The sequence below is a fragment of the Diceros bicornis genome, chromosome 3 (assembly GCF_020826845.1).
Source record: "Diceros bicornis minor isolate mBicDic1 chromosome 3, mDicBic1.mat.cur, whole genome shotgun sequence".
Lineage (NCBI taxonomy): Eukaryota > Metazoa > Chordata > Mammalia > Perissodactyla > Rhinocerotidae > Diceros > Diceros bicornis.
Genome location: NC_080742.1, coordinates 14,503,203 through 14,519,951, shown reverse-complemented (window position 1 = coordinate 14,519,951; position 16,749 = coordinate 14,503,203). Strand labels below are relative to the sequence as shown.

Sequence of the window (16,749 nt, the reverse complement as noted above, 5' to 3'; positions counted from 1 at the left end):
CTCAGAGATCATCCTTTATCATTTCTCTATTCAATGAGAAATACTACTACCATTTATTGCTCTACTACCTAGATTTTTTTTTTTATCCTCTGGAAAATCAACAAATTCAACAGTACCAACATAACTTCTATTTTGTAGACATTAAAAACAAGCAGGGATGGGGCCGGCCCCATGGCTTAGTGGTTAAGTGTGCGCGCTCCGCTGCTGGCGGCCCGGGTTCGGATCCCGGGCGCGCACCAACGCACCGCTTCTCCGGCCATGCTGAGGCCTGGTCCCACATACAGCAACTAGAAGGATGTGCAGCTATGACATACAACTATCTACTGGGGCTTTGGGGGGAAAATAAATAAATAAATATTTATTTATTTATAATATATTTAATATTTATATTTATATTTAATATTTATAATATAAATATTAAAAAAAACAAGCAGGGAAAATGTCTCAATCACCATTTTTATCCTCAACACTTATCACAGTGCCTGGCACAAAGCAAGCACTCAACAAATACTTGCTGAATGAATGCACGAGAACTTACGACGAGCCAGGCATTGTGCTAGCAGCTAACAAAACTCTCAGGAGTTAAATAATTTTCAGAATTCTCTATTGACTTTTCTTAGTGTAATTACAGAGTGATTAATAGAAAAAACCGAATAAGAGAAAAATGGCCAGATTGAAAGTGTGGCTTCATAACTGCTATTATCAATGATGAATCAAAAAACTGGTGAATATCTTTCACACCGTCCTTTCCAAACCCGACCAGGCTTAAAAATCCTACACAAAATTTAATTAAAAATGAGTAAAGACGAACTTCAAATGGCTTTTGGACATAATTTTTATTTAAGCATGGGCTTTTAGCTTGGTTCACTCTAGTTTGCAACGTTTTTAGTTACATTAATAGAGAGTTCAGGGCTACAGGGCCATTATTATGTTGCTGGTGTTGGTACAACTTCATCAGAAGGTATGAATATGACCCGCAGGAAAAACAATCCACAAAGAGAACACAATGAAAACATCCACTGTTTTACAAACCACTCTGTTACCACAGACACAAAATGGCAGTTACTGTTAGTAAATCAGCCACAGAACACTTCAAAAAAATCTTTAAACAAGGAAATGGAAACTCCTTTGTGGGAGATAGGGTCTTCATCCACAATTTTTAAGTAGAAAATATTTCAAGGTCAAGCATTTTTCTTATCCACAAAACAACGCTAAACCAACATACATTTTAAGGAGTATATTAAAGGAGATACAATATCTTTACAACTATCTTCTTGAGTAGGTATTTCAACGAATTTTCTGCAGAATATAAGTAGCCTGAAATTCAGCAGCAAAATATTGCAACATAAGCAAATACAGTGTCAATGTGTTATACTGTAGAAGAGAATACATAAAGGACAATGATAATTTAATCATATAAAACATGATACATAGCTGAAATACAGTCCACTTAAATACTTTGTGACCAAGAATGTTAAATATTGTATTAAATGCCATTTTAAACATAAAATCTCTTAAATTTTTGTGCTTAAACTTTTTTTTCCTGTTAAACTATTTCTTATTTTCAATACTGTCACTGTAACTGATATTACAACAGATCACAATTTCCACGGACACATCAACATGAAGACATTTACTTATGAGAAAATAAGTCACTTGTCATTAGTTCACAGTGTGGGAAAGTGGTGTACACTTGGTCTTGAGAAGGGCTTTCAGTTAATCACCAAGTCCTTCACAGAAATTTCCTGATATCAGATGCAGTGCGAGATTTAAAAAATGGAAAGCAACACATCACATATTGGAAGGAAAAATAAACTTTTTGATTCTTCATGGGTATCGTCTAAGTGACCTTCGTCTTCTGTTGTAGAAATGCCTGAGCCCATGTTGTCGTGAAAAATTCATCATGTAATTTTGTTTTCGAGTGCTGTTAAAATCAGGAAGGATAGAGGCAGGGAGGGAAAGGAGAAAGAGCATGTAAGTCCCATCACTGAAAGCACAATCCAGTCGAGGTCCTAAGTTACCCTGATATTTATTTGAAAATTTTCAGGGTTAATAGATCAGGGTGTCATTACCACCCTGGGACAGAATAACTAAAGGTCACACCGGTATTCACTGCCCTCGGCCTTGAAGAAACCCCTTTCTTTTCATGAGTGAGCTCCCAACCAGAAAAAATGGTAAATTCTCTTGATTTATAGCAAGAGTGGACCGAAACTGTTTTTGGATTTTTAATTTTATTCTTGAACTCTGTCTCAAAACATTTACCTGGATGCATTTCATTTGAGAGGAAGCATGTGCTGTACCCATTACCTTATTTAAATACATCTTTAACAAGTAGGAGACATATTTGATGCCTTTAGCAAACATTCTCATTTAAAGCATAAGGAAAAAAAAAAACAAAGAAAAAACAAACTTGCTAGCTGAATCAGCTTGATCTTTCTATTTTATGCAGTCTCAGGGGCAAAATGAAGATGTAAGTTTTTCTCAGAATGTTGGCTTCCATTGCCTTCCTCAAACAATAAGCAGCTGGGTCATATTCTACGTAAGCACTGCCTTATGCAAGAGACGCTCCACTGGAAAAAGATCATAAAACACTGAGAAAGTGCAATTGAATGTACAATTGCACGTATGTGTGTACATATCTTCCCCCACGTATCTACATACACACATTCATACATGCACACTATATGTGAAGGTAATAAAAAGACTGAAAATGGATTTTAGGAGCCCGTAGGAAATTGTACAATACTGGTAGAGATAGCTGTTAAAGCTCTGATATGGAAAATATACTTTAAAAAGGATCATTACCTATAACATCACTGGAAAGAATCATATTCCTTTCACACACTGTTCTGAGTTACAACATATCTATATGTGGCATCAAAATGTGGTTTTTAAGTGTGAGCCTATAAGTATTTTCCAGATTCATTGAATCTCTTGAATACTGTCTGGCCCCAATGTCTTTTCCTCATTAATTTCATGGGGAGATAAAATGCATCTGGAGTGGGATAATGTCATGTGATGTGATTCCACCGTGAAAGTCAATACGATATGAACCTGAGTTAGGGTGAAGAGGAGGGAAAGGGTAATTTTGCACTGAGCAGGATATTCTTCTGGGTTATTAATGATCAATATACCAGGCAAGGTGTAAAACGATATGTTTTACCTGGTACATTATACTAGGTATTATACTTAGGTATATTATACTAACACTTGCAACATACAGAAAACTTTAAAATGAGAATTTTATAGTTAAGTTTGATTATTAGAAAAGAAAACATAATAAAATGTCTCAAAGGAAAATACATAAATTGAATGTCATCAGATATGTTTAATCAAAAAGCAATAGCATCTGTGCTGAAAACCTGATAAAAAGATAGATACCACATTGTTACATATTTTATAAAACAAAATGAAGCACTAATAACTTTTTGCTCTAGATTTCTGTATTGTCGACATGCTAGAAACTATAGAATGGAAACTAAGAATATACTCTAAAGACATTGTAGAGAAAAATACAAAAAAAATCAGGTTTATCTTCATGTAGCTTGACTACCCTTTCTTCCTCCCCCAATGTAACGGTATTACATGTAGCAACTAAGTTGATCAGTTTCAATGTCATAGTTGAAGCAGGAAATGAAATTATCCATTATTTATTAGCTGCTGTTAGTACTAATTGCTGCCCATGTAAAATCCAGTTACAAAAAAGGACAATGACTTAATGTATTGAACTAATCAAGCGTCAGGAGACAGAATCCTGTTACCTCTTTAGTCACAAAAGATTGGGACTGGCACTGGCTGTCTTCCTGCCAGCACCCTAGGTCACCTTTGGCCCTTTCCCTGAGCTATCATAGTGGCCCCCCAAACTAGCCTCTTCATTCTCTCCCCTTATGAAAGAAACACCACTGAAAAGAAGCCATAAAATACTAAGGAGCATTATTGAATGTATAACTGCATGTATGTGTGTATCCTCCCACAGAGACATACAGTGGATTTTGCACATCAGATTCAGTAAACTTCCCCTCAAACGCTGGCTTTAGCTTGTTAAAAAGCCATTCATAATCCTCTTGACTATGGAGCGCCATCTAAGTTAACTTAGTCAGATAATACAAGTCCTCTACACATTTCAATACAATTCAAGTCCTCTATACATTTAATCTTATTCTGTTTTTCAAGTCCTCTCGTCCACGATACTCCTATACAGACTGCTCTATTCAAACCCACCTTGAACCTCTTCCATCTGCCTCATTGGCTAATCCCCAACATCATTTCCTAAATTTCTACTTAGTTTTCCAGTATCACATTTTATTCATTGCTCACCTCCTTCAGAATTGACTTTTCCCCCTACTATGAACCCTCATAGTGCTCATTTGTGGTTTTGAATGGAGATTATTTGGGTTCATGTCTTGGCTCCCCATGACTAAACTTCTGTTGGTGTAGTGGCCTGTCCCCCAACTCCCCCGCCCCCATACCACAGCACTGAGCCTCCTGCCTCGCCCGTGGGGGGCCAAGGCATGTCTGTTGAAATTTGGTGACTTACTGATTGGATTCCTGTTGTAAATCATTACTCTTTAACTATAAGGAATAATCGCAAAGTTAAAGCAATGAAAATTATTCTGTTGAAAACATGTTTAAAAATATAAAGTACTCAAAGAGAATTTAAAATCGTTAAAAGATTTTACATGGAAAAAAAGATAAACTCAGAACACTCAAGATATTTAGTTATCTCAATACAACCTAGATTGACATGAAAGTGACCTCAATATATGGGAACAAAGGAACATTTAATTTTAAGAAAAGTTGACATGCATGTTTTATGGCTTTAAAGCAGCTTCTCCATATAACTATTTACTTATTATGGACTGATTTAAATTCCCCATCTTTATATGTGAAAAAATAAATATTAACAGGTTGCAGATCTTTAATACCTCGACGATCGATCCAGCATGGAAGCTTACATCTAATTTAGGAGGCATTTTGATTCATTGGATGTCCTTTAATTTTGAATAAATTTATGTATCAGTAGCTTATCTTTGGACCCCTGAGAATGTTGATATGCACACAGCATTTGCTATAGATGTTTTCTATGGATGCCTAGTGTTTATATAGTCACATTAAAAATGGTCACATTTTCAAAGCATCCTTGAAACTAACTAGTAATTTCATATGTAAAACATAAACATTTCTGGAGTCAGTTAGGCTGGAATCTAACGAAGCAGATTTTTACAGTTCATAAGCTTTTTAAAATCAAGCACCATGGGAAGCTATAGCAAAATGCTGTCTGCCTCTAGGGCCATTTAACAAACTGACATGGTTATTAAACAGTTATCGTGGCTTCTAAAATGTCTAACTTACAGGATTGGGCATTAGGGGAATTTTAAACAAGTTTCAAAATCTCATGTTTATTTTTTTTCGTGGAGCAGATCTGTGAGCCTATTTTTGTTTTTGATACATGTAGATGTATAGCTACATACAACCTTATAACCAAAATAATAATAGGTGTGATGGAATTTTAAAGATTTATTTCTTTACTGCAATTAGAGGGGAAAATATTTTTTATTATAAATTCAATGAAAGCAGGTAATGTTTATTCCAGGGCATATCAACTATGCAACTTGACATATCAATTTGCTTTGGCTGTGGATAGAACTAGGTCCATTTTAAAATTCTCCCATTATGAGTAAGCCATTGAAGGAAGGGAGAATGAACATCAAGGGCTTCTTGGAAATGCTAACTTAAATTTCCATTATCGCAGAGGGACTTGAGGGATGTAGATGGCATATGGAATTATAAAATGCTTCCCTGTTTCTGCATAGGAAATATGGATATTGCAAGATCTTTCAAGAACTAGTGACTCTGTGCTCTTTTGAAGTGTTACTCTTCCCTGGAGCCACTATCTTAGGTCATTTATTATTATGAAAAAAATTCAATTGACTTTTAATAGATTCTAAAAGAAATGGGGAAGATAGAGAGTTGGTAGAAGTAATTTGAGCTCATAGAAATTTAGGCATTTTTACTGATTAGTAATTAATTTCTTTATCATCAAAACATATAATAAATAATGCTTACATGAATGCAGAAATAAAAGTCCAGTGAACTGTCATATCTTTCAGAGAAATATTGGTGAGTGTAAGATGGGAAGCTGCCATTCAAACTAATCAATGAAACTCTCCTGCATAGAGGATGCTATATATTTTACTCTCAAGGCCACGCATTTTCAGGAAGGCTACATGTAAATAACTGCAGGCTCATATATTTCACAAATGTTGATGATTTCATATTTCTTTTCTCTGCTAAATGGGGATGAGAATAACATCCGATAATGTGTACCTGAGGGAGTTGTAAGGATTAAATGAAAACTTCTAGCATAATATACTGATGTTTAATAAATGATAACCATTTTACCTTCTTTCCTAAGTTTTAGAGTATCTTCATTAGAGGACAAATGTAAACATATATTAAAGAAGGCCAATCTTACCCTAAGGATAGGATCTAGAACTCACAAATATTATGAATCAATCCACACCCTTCTGCCAATTCAGTTAGTAACTTAGAATAGAATTGAGATGTCAAGGCACCCTCATGCATCTCCAGCACAATAGGTCTTTTGAAAGATATTACCCTTAATCAGAGCCCGTAGCTCTTTTGAACACATTTCTATTTTCACTTTCCCTTCATATTAAATTCAAACTGTGAGCACCAAACACAGTTCCAGGCACAGAGTCAAATTTGTTAGGCAATGAAGGAATGATGATTAGCACTCTGGTCTAGGCTGTTGTGCCCAATACCGTGTACATTACAGAATTATCACAATTTGGCTGAAATCTCAATTTACTTGATATAGGTTTCAAGTGTTCCAGTATATCTCAATATCATATATAACTTTGTTTTCATAGATTTTTTTTTCAATTGCCAAGGTCCTCTACAAAACTTCTCAGTTAACCTAGGTAACACCGATGAAACTATTAGTAAACAGTTTCCCAGAATTAGTAAGAGGACTTACCTTACTCTAGTGGAAAACCAATGACAGCAAATAATGAAATATAATACAAGTTAAAAAATGTCTTTCAATGCATGCAGCACTGTGATTAGTCATAAAAGTCTGATCAGGTTTAGACGCAATATAGGATTTTTCATCTCTTTTGAAAATAAAAATTAAAGAAGTTATTTCTTATTCTTCTATACCTAATATATACATATATTTAACTTTTCTATGTAATGTAACATGCAATATTTGCTCATAACCATATGTCAAGGTACATGTAGCTATAGTATTACATTTGGCATAAATGTTGCATATAAAGTATAAATATGAAAGTAACAGTTTAATAACTACCATTAATCTCATCTGATTTTTCAATTATTTTCATTTTAGAAAATACTTATTCCTGAATATATTAAGGAATGGGCTTTTAAAATACAGAAGTCCTCTACATCAGATCACACAGTCAAATTTAATAAAGGATAAATATGCTTTGCAACAAATGTACTATGCTCATCTCCGTAAATCATTTGTGCCAAAAACGTGACAGTATCTTGATAATGAATAGCATGAGGGGATGGTCATGATGGGACTCATATTATTAAACGTGATAAATGTGTTTAAGACCATAGTTAGTAACATATTGGTTTTCAATTCTCAGTGAATGTGGTAATAATTCACTTTTTAGTAAATCAATTCACAAAGGCTAACTCTTTCCTGAGCAATTTGCTTTCAAGGTACACATGCAAAAATTGGCCCACTTCATTATACGCATGACAGGTTGTGACTTAGACACGTACACAGGAAATGTGATGCGTGAATGAAATGCATTGTCGGGTGAGGAAGATTCTTAGGATAGAAGTATGAGTGTCCCACAAAAAAGGTTAAGACAAAGAATTCTCTTTTATCCTAAGAAGAACCCCACCAGCATGGATCTTGTGAGGGATCTGCCCAAATGCATTCATAAACATTTACTGAAAAACAAATATTCTATACTAGCAACTGAATTGAGAGAAATTAGGTTTCTGACACTTGATTGTCAATCATTGTGTTACGCTACATCATTCAGACTTTAGGGAACAAGGACTTTTTGTGAGCTAGTGAGGCTGGAAAAAAGTGATCTGTCAATTCAGTTCATCTGTTCGGTGGCAGATTAGCAGGGCCTAATCATCATGAATGCTTTTCATGTGTAGGTTTTATTGAAAAACATCATCCGAGTGGGAAGATTACACTCAAACAAGCATAAGGCATGAGTGACTTTGCCTGTTAAATGCTAAAAAGGTGGTTTTTATCTTTATGGTGTGGGGCTTATTCTGTATATCCATATTTATGAAACTCAAATCCTTCTACATGGAGTATTTTAGAATTAAACCATTAAATTAAAAATATATTCTGTATCTTGTTCATTTAGGATGCACTCCTAAACTCTGTAATATTGTCTAATGTGCTAAATCTATTCTCGTCAAACTCCTATATCTTCTTGATTAATGTGGGCAGGACTGAGGTTAAACTCAAGATACCATGCGTGACCGGTTTTTCTTTCTAGGAGTTTTTAGCATGTGTACCTAATGCACATGCACAAAAGCTAACCTCTGCTAATAAAGCTAGATTAAGGCCAGTCTCCACTTGGAAAAGGAAATACATTCTAAAAAGGTGTACCTCCAACCATTAGTTGCAAAAACATATTCATAGCCCTATCTGCAGCATTCACATAGGTGGGGCTTGTATCTCTTTAGATACGCACCTCAGTCTCCTCCTTCCCCTCCAAACTTGAGGAGTCAACATTACTAGTTTATATAACTAAATGTTATTATGCAAAAGTATAGTTAATTAAGAGGATATTTTGAATTAATAGGGCTTTATGGAAGTATTCCACCTCTCTATTTCTAAATAGACATGCGCTCTAGGAAAGTTATAATTAGTAACATTTGTGAATGGTGGCATGAACCTTGGCTAGCTTCTTTGTATTTCATTTGGTTGAAAGACACTCTGAAAAATTACTATATTTTATTTTTCTGAATTCTCTGGAATTTGTTTTAAGATCATCAAGTGAATGAATTAAAGTAATAATTTTATAGAGCTACCAAAAGCATATTAATTAGTGAATGCCTTAAAACTTTTTGTGACTCTTCTGAAAAGAAGTACTTTGAAAGGGTACAGTGGAATAGAAATGTTAAATCCTAAGACAAGAGCAAAACATCGAAACCATAGTTCTGAAAATATAATTTCTTTGTATTGTATTTTTTAACTCATTTACTGAACTCAGCTTCATGAAGTATTTCTTCTTTCCAAAAAAGAAAAATGAGCTCCTTTAATTTTAACAACTTTTTGAAACGTCATTAAAGAGATAGCATTTGCTTTTAAAATTATATGTGTAATATATATACATAAAATTTTATGGTGATATGTATAAAGTTATAATTTTTAAATTATTCACTGAAATACAATGCTGAATAAAACTCAAATTATGTGACACTGTGCATGTGTGGCAATGCTCTTTTCTCATTCAAAATGTTTTAGTGCCCTGAGAGTTTGAGACAATAATGCAGGGTAAGGGCAGACAGGTGCCTGGTAAGTGATAAATTCTTCCAAGTATCAAAATTCTGGAGATGGAATACAAGCGAAGTCTTTACAAATATAGATTATCGCTCCAGAAACAATAGGTTTCCAGTATTTTATATAATCTGAACTTGAATCTTGTAATAATATCATGATAATAGTAACTGCTCATAAAAATTAATACCAACACTAGGTATTTCAGAAGGTTCCCTTGTGAGCTGAGTGGTGAGGCTTCCTGCTGGAGCTCTGAGCGTCTCTGAGGCAGCAGGTCAATAGAAAGCAGAGAACAGAGTTCTGCTTCCAGGTTGTGAAGGGGTTATTTCATACCAGGTGAGTATATTTGCACTTCTGACCCCACCTGCTCTTTAATTTTTGTTCAGAGGAGAAAATTATGGTGATAATAAGCCTTTGAAATCCAAAATGGATAACTGCAATTTCTTGGCTTGGTGGCAGGAGAAGAAATATCTACTCAAACACATGACATGTTAAGATGTGTTATGTCTACCCAAGGGTTGGCATCCTGACTTCTTTTGAGGACTGTCAAGTTTTGAAGTTTCCATAGGAGTTGGTAATGCTTTGTCCGGCACAGGAAGCCCCATTAATGTAAATTGTCTTCCCAAGAGACTTGAAAGATTAAAAAATGGTTGTTGACTCTAAACTGATTCTCAACCAGTTTATTAGAATCACCTGAGGTGCTTTTAAAACTGACTGATGCTCAGGTCCCACTGCAGATCAATTAATATCAGATCATCTGTGGGGATGGACCTGGGCATTGGAACATTCGTTGATGCTTCTAAAAGCTCCTAAGTGATTCTGATGGTCAATCAGATTGAGAAGCGCTGCTCTAAAAGGAAAGCAGCCAGGGCAGAATGGCTCTAGGGTTGGTTTTTGGTCTATTCGGACATCTCTCTCTGGCTTTACCATACATGTATTCATTTTAAGAGTCCAGGTTATTCTATTTTCCTGGAATAATGTAGTCTAGGAAATATCTAAGTAAAACATCAGCCTCATATATAGATTCAAATGAGTCTGGACTGTTACTTTAAACTTCAACTTTGTCTTGTGGAGGCAGACCCCAGCAAGTTGTCCAAAGCAGCAGAGCGCACAGTGGGAGCTTGTGTAGGGACCAGGTTGCTCTTGGATTTGGGGGTTGATATGGATGCCATGCAAGCAGGTGCCTCAGTGAAAACTAAGACAAGGGCTAACTCAAGAGTGAAAAACTCAGCTCATGGCTATGATTGAAAGAAAACAAATCTGGTAGTTTTCCTACCAATAAATCACTTAAATTTGCTTTCAAAATGACTGAAATCAGCCAAGGGACTGATTTCATTTCTGATTTGGTAAACAGAATGAACATTTGAACCTATCTACCGAGAAGATTCGCCTCTCCTTGCCAACCACTTGGAGCCATCAGTCCGAACCCGTCGAGACATAAGCATTCCAGTTCTACAGGAACTAGATTGTTAGAGAAAAAGCAAGTCATCTCTCTGTGGAACAGTAAACCCAACTAAGTGAGAGGGGGGACGACCTTATCATATGGGAGAAACCATGGGGGAACACTCTTAACTTGTTAGGTGCTGGGATTGGTCAGGAGGAATCTGAAACCACAAATTCTTTGTTCTAGTTGCAGCCATGTCATTAAATGGAAGAATGCCCCAGGCATCTGTGGCTGAGGCAGGTGTTTTTAATTGGGCACATTAGCTAGTAATACTCTGTACATCACCCAGTACAGATCCTTCTCTTTTCAGGATGTCATTCTGTTTTATAAGGCAACCCATGTCTGGTGAAGACACTGTTTCCCATTTACCTGGGGACTTTTGTTTGATCCAATTTAATAAATATTGTCAAATCCTTAAATAAACCTTTGCTTATTGGAGTTTTCTAAGATATATTAAATTACATTTGGGACTTTGTTATTTCACACTGATTTGAGCTATAGTTTGCAGTTGCCAAGAGTGTAAGCCAAAGTGGTCCTGTCGGGGCTTCTCCTCAAGAACAGTTCTTACTGAATTAAAGAACATGCCATATCAAAGGAATTTCAAACCTTTCTGAAAGGGACACGGGATGGTACGTATCAGATACTCACAGGACGACTTCCACATGGTCCAAAGCCCATTGATCATGACCTGTTCCATTGTGGCGTGGTTGCCACCAGCGCAATAAAACTCCTTTCATTCGAGCCTCCCTGGGTCACAGATAGAAGGACAAAGAGATTAAACACTAGAAAACAAAGAAACTTCTGGTATGTGACTTCCAGACTTCAAATATAATAGTCTAATCTAAATCAACAAAACTTGGGGTATGGAATTCAGATTTGCTTAGGTCATAGTGTTCTTCTTCTTTTTTTTTTTTTTTGGTGACAAAGATTTGCCCTGAGCTAACATCCATTGCCAATTCTCCTTTTTTTGCTGAGGAAGATTGGCCCTGGGCTAACATCCATGCCCATCTTTGTCTACTTTATATGTGTGACTCCTGCCACAGCAGGGCTTGATGAGTGGTGCGTAGGTCTGCACCCAGGATCCAAACCTGTGAACCCCGGGCCGCTGAAGCGGAGCGCATGAACTTAACCGCTATGCCACCGGCTGGCCCCCATAGTGTTCTTGTAAGCAGCATTAAATTTTCTTGGCTGCTCAAGGACTTATAATACTTCTACATCTCTCTCCCTTCTTCCCCTTGCTCCAGGAGTACCTGGAAGAGCAGCGCATTCAGTCAACAAACGTGATGTGCCTCCTGGGCGACAGGCAGAGTGCTAGAAGTTGGGGATACTATGCTAAGCAAAACCGACACAGTTGCCTATCCTCAGAAAATTTTCAAATAGGTGTACCTAGCAGAATATTAAAAATTTTGTTTTCTGAGGGACTAGAAATACTGGGTAGAGGAAGGGAAATATACAAAAAGCACCTTTTCATTTAGTTGTTATTCTCTATTCCCTCTTGCCCAATTCCCTGCTTCATTTTTTGCCTGTTGTCCTAATAGAAAACAGTAACACAGCTTTGGAGATCTGGGTTAGTCTTGGCTCTGCCACCACCTGCTTTTGTGGCGTGGTAGAGTAACTTCACCAAACTTCTAGCTCAAACTGTGATTCTCAGGGATGCTGCACGAGACCACACCTTTCCTTCAGCCACTTACAGGGGGACATTGTAAGACACTCTCTGGGCTTGCGTGAAGTCCTTGGGCTGGTGCTGCGCGATGACGTGCCAGGTGATCCCGTTGTTGATGCTGTACTGCAGCAGCACGGCCTTGTCCACGGCGTGCGGGCCGCTCAGGTCACTGTTGCAGCTGTCTGTCTGGGCCGTGCTCCCAATTTGCAAAACAAACATGATTTTGCTGAAAGACACAGGGGAAATCATCTTTAAACAAGAGTCAGCAAGTATTAAAGGAGTTATACTTTCTTTCTTTCTTTTTTTTTTTTTTGTGAGGGAGATGAGCCCTGAGCTAACATCTGTGCTAATCCTCCTCTTTTTTTGCTGAGGAAGACCGGCTCTGAGCTAACATCTATTGCCAATCCTCCTCCTTTTTTTTCTTCCCCAAAGCCCCAGTAGATAGTTGTATGTCATAGTTGCACATCCTTCTAGTTGTTGTATGTGGGATGCTGCCTCAGCATGGCCGGAGAAGCAGTGCATGGGTGCGCGCCCGGGATCCGAACCCAGGCCGCCAGTAGCGGAGCACACGCACTTAACCATTAAGCCACCGGGCCGGCCCATAAGGAGTTATACTTTCTAATTTCTTTTTTTATCTTTCTTTTTTCTAAAATCCATAATTTCTGAGTTCATAATATAGTAAAAATAGAAGCAACCAGTCTTATGACTAAATCACATTAGTAATAAAATTTATTTATATTATCTTTTATATCATACATATGCAAAATAACCTTGGAAGGTTGGTTTTCCACACAAAGAAAACAATTTTGACTTTCAAAGATCTTTTCTCTTTTCATGATGTTAGAAATATTATTAGAGTATTTTACCTGAAACACCTTCTATTTTCTGAAAGGTAATATGGGCCAAATAGGGAACAGAGGACACGGAGAGGACAAGGAATAAAATCACATATTTACACTACATACTTTTTCACAAATAGCTCCAAACTGAACACCATTTGCACAAGGATAAATCATATGTCTATTTTAGGAAAGGATGTCTGGAGATCAGAGTGGGGGAAAACTGAGTTAGACATGCAGGCTCTGGACCATGTCTGCTATCCTATTTGATGTGTCCTTCTGCTTTTCACAGGCAAATCTTTGCCCTTAGAAGATACGGTTTTCAAACATAGGAAGTCAATTCTCATAAGATTCCTAGTGATTAACAGAGTAATCCCATTTAGGGTGGGTGGTCACATAAAAAGCTAGACTTAAAACTTGTAAATGCCTAAATTAATTTAAAGCAAAATTACTTGTACAACATGGCATGCAATTGTCAACTAAGCAGCTAGTTGTAGCTGTATATGGGGTCAAGGAAAACATCAGGTTGTCTCTAGATTAAGTACATCTTTTTGGTAGGAAAAAAATTGGGGATGGGTGGACACAACAACTTTTGGCATCTCTATGTTTACTATACAGGAATTAATTTTATTATATTTTCATTCTCTATCATATTGAAAGCCCCTGAACCTGCCTTTCTGCCTCTGAAAATACACTAATATTAAGCTTCAAGTAAATATCTACATTCTTACTAATCAAACACCTAATTCTCACATATACTCATACACTTTTCAGTATTCATTGAATACTTTAATACTTTCAACGTTTATAAAGCCTTGGATTCTTTTCTTGCATTACACAGACAAAAAGCTGTGTGTGCTCTGGCCAAGTGGCAGAGCTGGAAAGGGCTGATGGGGAAGAAAATCCAATCCTCCTGGGGTCTCTTTTTCTCTGTCACTTCCCTAATTGATTTGCACAGTCTCTGTCCACTCTATTCTGCATTAACATGCAGCTCTGAGAGCATGAATTTTTAAAGTTCCCGTCCATTCTTCCATCGATCCTCCATTTCTACATATTGTGACTACATATGCTAAATATAGGTATATGTTTGCATTACTACAAATCTACTTCATGTACATATTTATATTTACATGCTTGCATACAGTCAACATTAAATTATTTACATAGATTATCCATAGCCAATTTTTTATTTATTTTTTCAAGTTTGTTGAGATATAATCGACATATAACATTGTGTAAGTTTAAGGTGCATAATGTGCTGATTTGATACACTTATCAATTTTTTATATTTGGTCATTTCTTTAGGCTCACGCCTATATCACCACCACTCAGACTGTGTGTGAAGCCTATGTCTCTGTGTGTGAAGAAATACAAGGTAATTCTACAATAAATTTAAGCAAAGCATAATTCTGAGTTGTAAAACAACATAATGCTTCCTCATACCAAACTCAAATGATATTTAAGTTTCCACTGCTTAGTGACATCTGTGCCATGAAGTTCAGGATCATATCTAACAGACAGTGGACAATGAAGAGGCTTGCGACTAATTCTGTCGGGACTACTACATAGGAGTTCTGTTACCTTGCTCGAGTGAGATCCAGAGGCTTGGTGGCAGCTTGCCTTATCTGACAGCCATTAAAATAGAGTGAGTCTCCATGGGCATAGGGTGCCAGCTGCCCACAGCCACTTCCTATCACTCCGCCCTGAATGGTCTCCCAGTTTGCCTCAGTGACTCTTGCTGACTCAAAATTATCTTTAATATAACTGGGAAGATCATGACTGAAAACAGAGCAATCACCACCTAGAGGGAAAGGAATAATTGCAAAAATTAGCTGGAACAAGCAGAATCATCAAAGATTAAGGACAAGTAATCAATTTCAGATTTAACCCATCATTGTTACTGTAAGAATGACAAAATACCTAGCAGATATAGATTCCCAGAAATAAATGTTTCTCTTTTATTTTAGCAATCATTGGCTTGCGTTGTTGAAAAAAGTCCCATTATCTTTGAGTCAATGTTTACTCAAACACCTAGGTGCTAATGTACTTATCGCATGTGTAAATCTGTTGTTTAAATACCACAGCATCTGGGTCTGCATGTTTACCAATGATGGGTCTCAGGAGGGAGCTCTCACCCCAGCCTGAGAGGCCAACCTCATTTCTTTTCCCTACCAAGATTTTGTAGCAGAAAATAAACTATGTTCTTATTCTCCTTCTAGCTCGATATTTGATGATTCTTGAGAGCAGACTGCATTTTATTCATCGTTGGATTCTAGCACCTAGCACAATACTTAGCACATACAAGATATTCAGTAATGAAGCTGGGATAAATAAACGAACAATGAATAAACTGGAAGTGTTTCTCAGAGACCCCTGAGCTGAAGATCTGGCATTTGAGTAAGACACTGCTTTAGCAAATGTGTATGTGCTTCCATTTTCCCTTGATTTGAACAGCACAACGTTCCTAAATGTCTACAATAGGTCAAAATCCAAAGGTTGTGGTTCTGTTGGATCAGGGGAGAGGGCAAATTCCAGACGTCTAGGACTGCTTGTGAGACATTTGATTTCTTCATTTGCCTAAAGTTCAAATTCTCCAGCTAATACACAGACAGACCCAGCTGGTCTCAGTGGTAATGAGATCAAGCGAAAAAGATGGCAGGTAAGTAACTTCTAACATCAGAGATGTACAGCAGGCTACATTAATCATACTCTTTTCATCTGGAGGCAAGGAAATAGCAAAACCCAAGAAATCTAACTAGATTCTACTCCAGAATTCAAACCTATGGATTCTTACAGCATATACTTGGGGAAGTTGTATAATTCTGTCCTCTTTGGATAAATCTCTCAGCTCTGAGAGACAGCAAGGCTGATGGGAAAGAACAACCTGAGTACTGGTCTTCTTTCTGACATACTAGATCTGTGACCTTAGGTAAGTCACTTAACCTCCCTGAGTCTTAGTTTCTCTACCTGTAAAGTGGGAATAATTACGTTAACCATAGCTAATTTACAGGGATATCATAAGTACTAAATGACTCTGCTGAATGAATTGGTGGATACTGTGTAAATAGTAAAGCATAAGGCAATGTAAGGATTCATTCAAAAAGGACTTATTGAGCATAGCTAGATGCCAAGTATTAGGCTCTGAGGATATAAGTAATTATGTAAAGTGAACTTTGTAATGATAGAGGCTGAAATCTGTTAGAAACGTTGCATTGAAGGAAAGCAGTGCTGCAGGCCTTCTAACAGGTGGACAGAGCAAATTCCTATGATG

The 16,749-nt window shown here is 36.9% G+C and overlaps 1 protein-coding gene across 2 annotated transcripts in view; it reads right to left on the bottom strand.

Annotated features, from left to right (window-relative positions):
- Positions 1-823: 823 nt before the first annotated feature.
- The window catches only part of RELN (reelin), a 485,778-nt gene continuing 469,852 nt past the window's right edge, over positions 824-16,749 (bottom strand). The window contains exons 61-66 of one of the 2 annotated variants that reach the window (XM_058523829.1): positions 15,060-15,279; positions 12,668-12,865; positions 11,625-11,723; positions 10,910-10,993; positions 7,001-7,006; positions 824-1,924 (exon numbers count right to left, since the gene is read on the bottom strand). In XM_058523829.1, coding sequence (XP_058379812.1) covers positions 1,828-1,924; positions 7,001-7,006; positions 10,910-10,993; positions 11,625-11,723; positions 12,668-12,865; positions 15,060-15,279 — 704 coding nt within the window. In that variant the 3' untranslated portion in view covers positions 824-1,827. The remainder of the gene's footprint in view (positions 1,925-7,000; positions 7,007-10,909; positions 10,994-11,624; positions 11,724-12,667; positions 12,866-15,059; positions 15,280-16,749) is intronic. The other variant, XM_058523821.1, reaches the window with a different exon arrangement.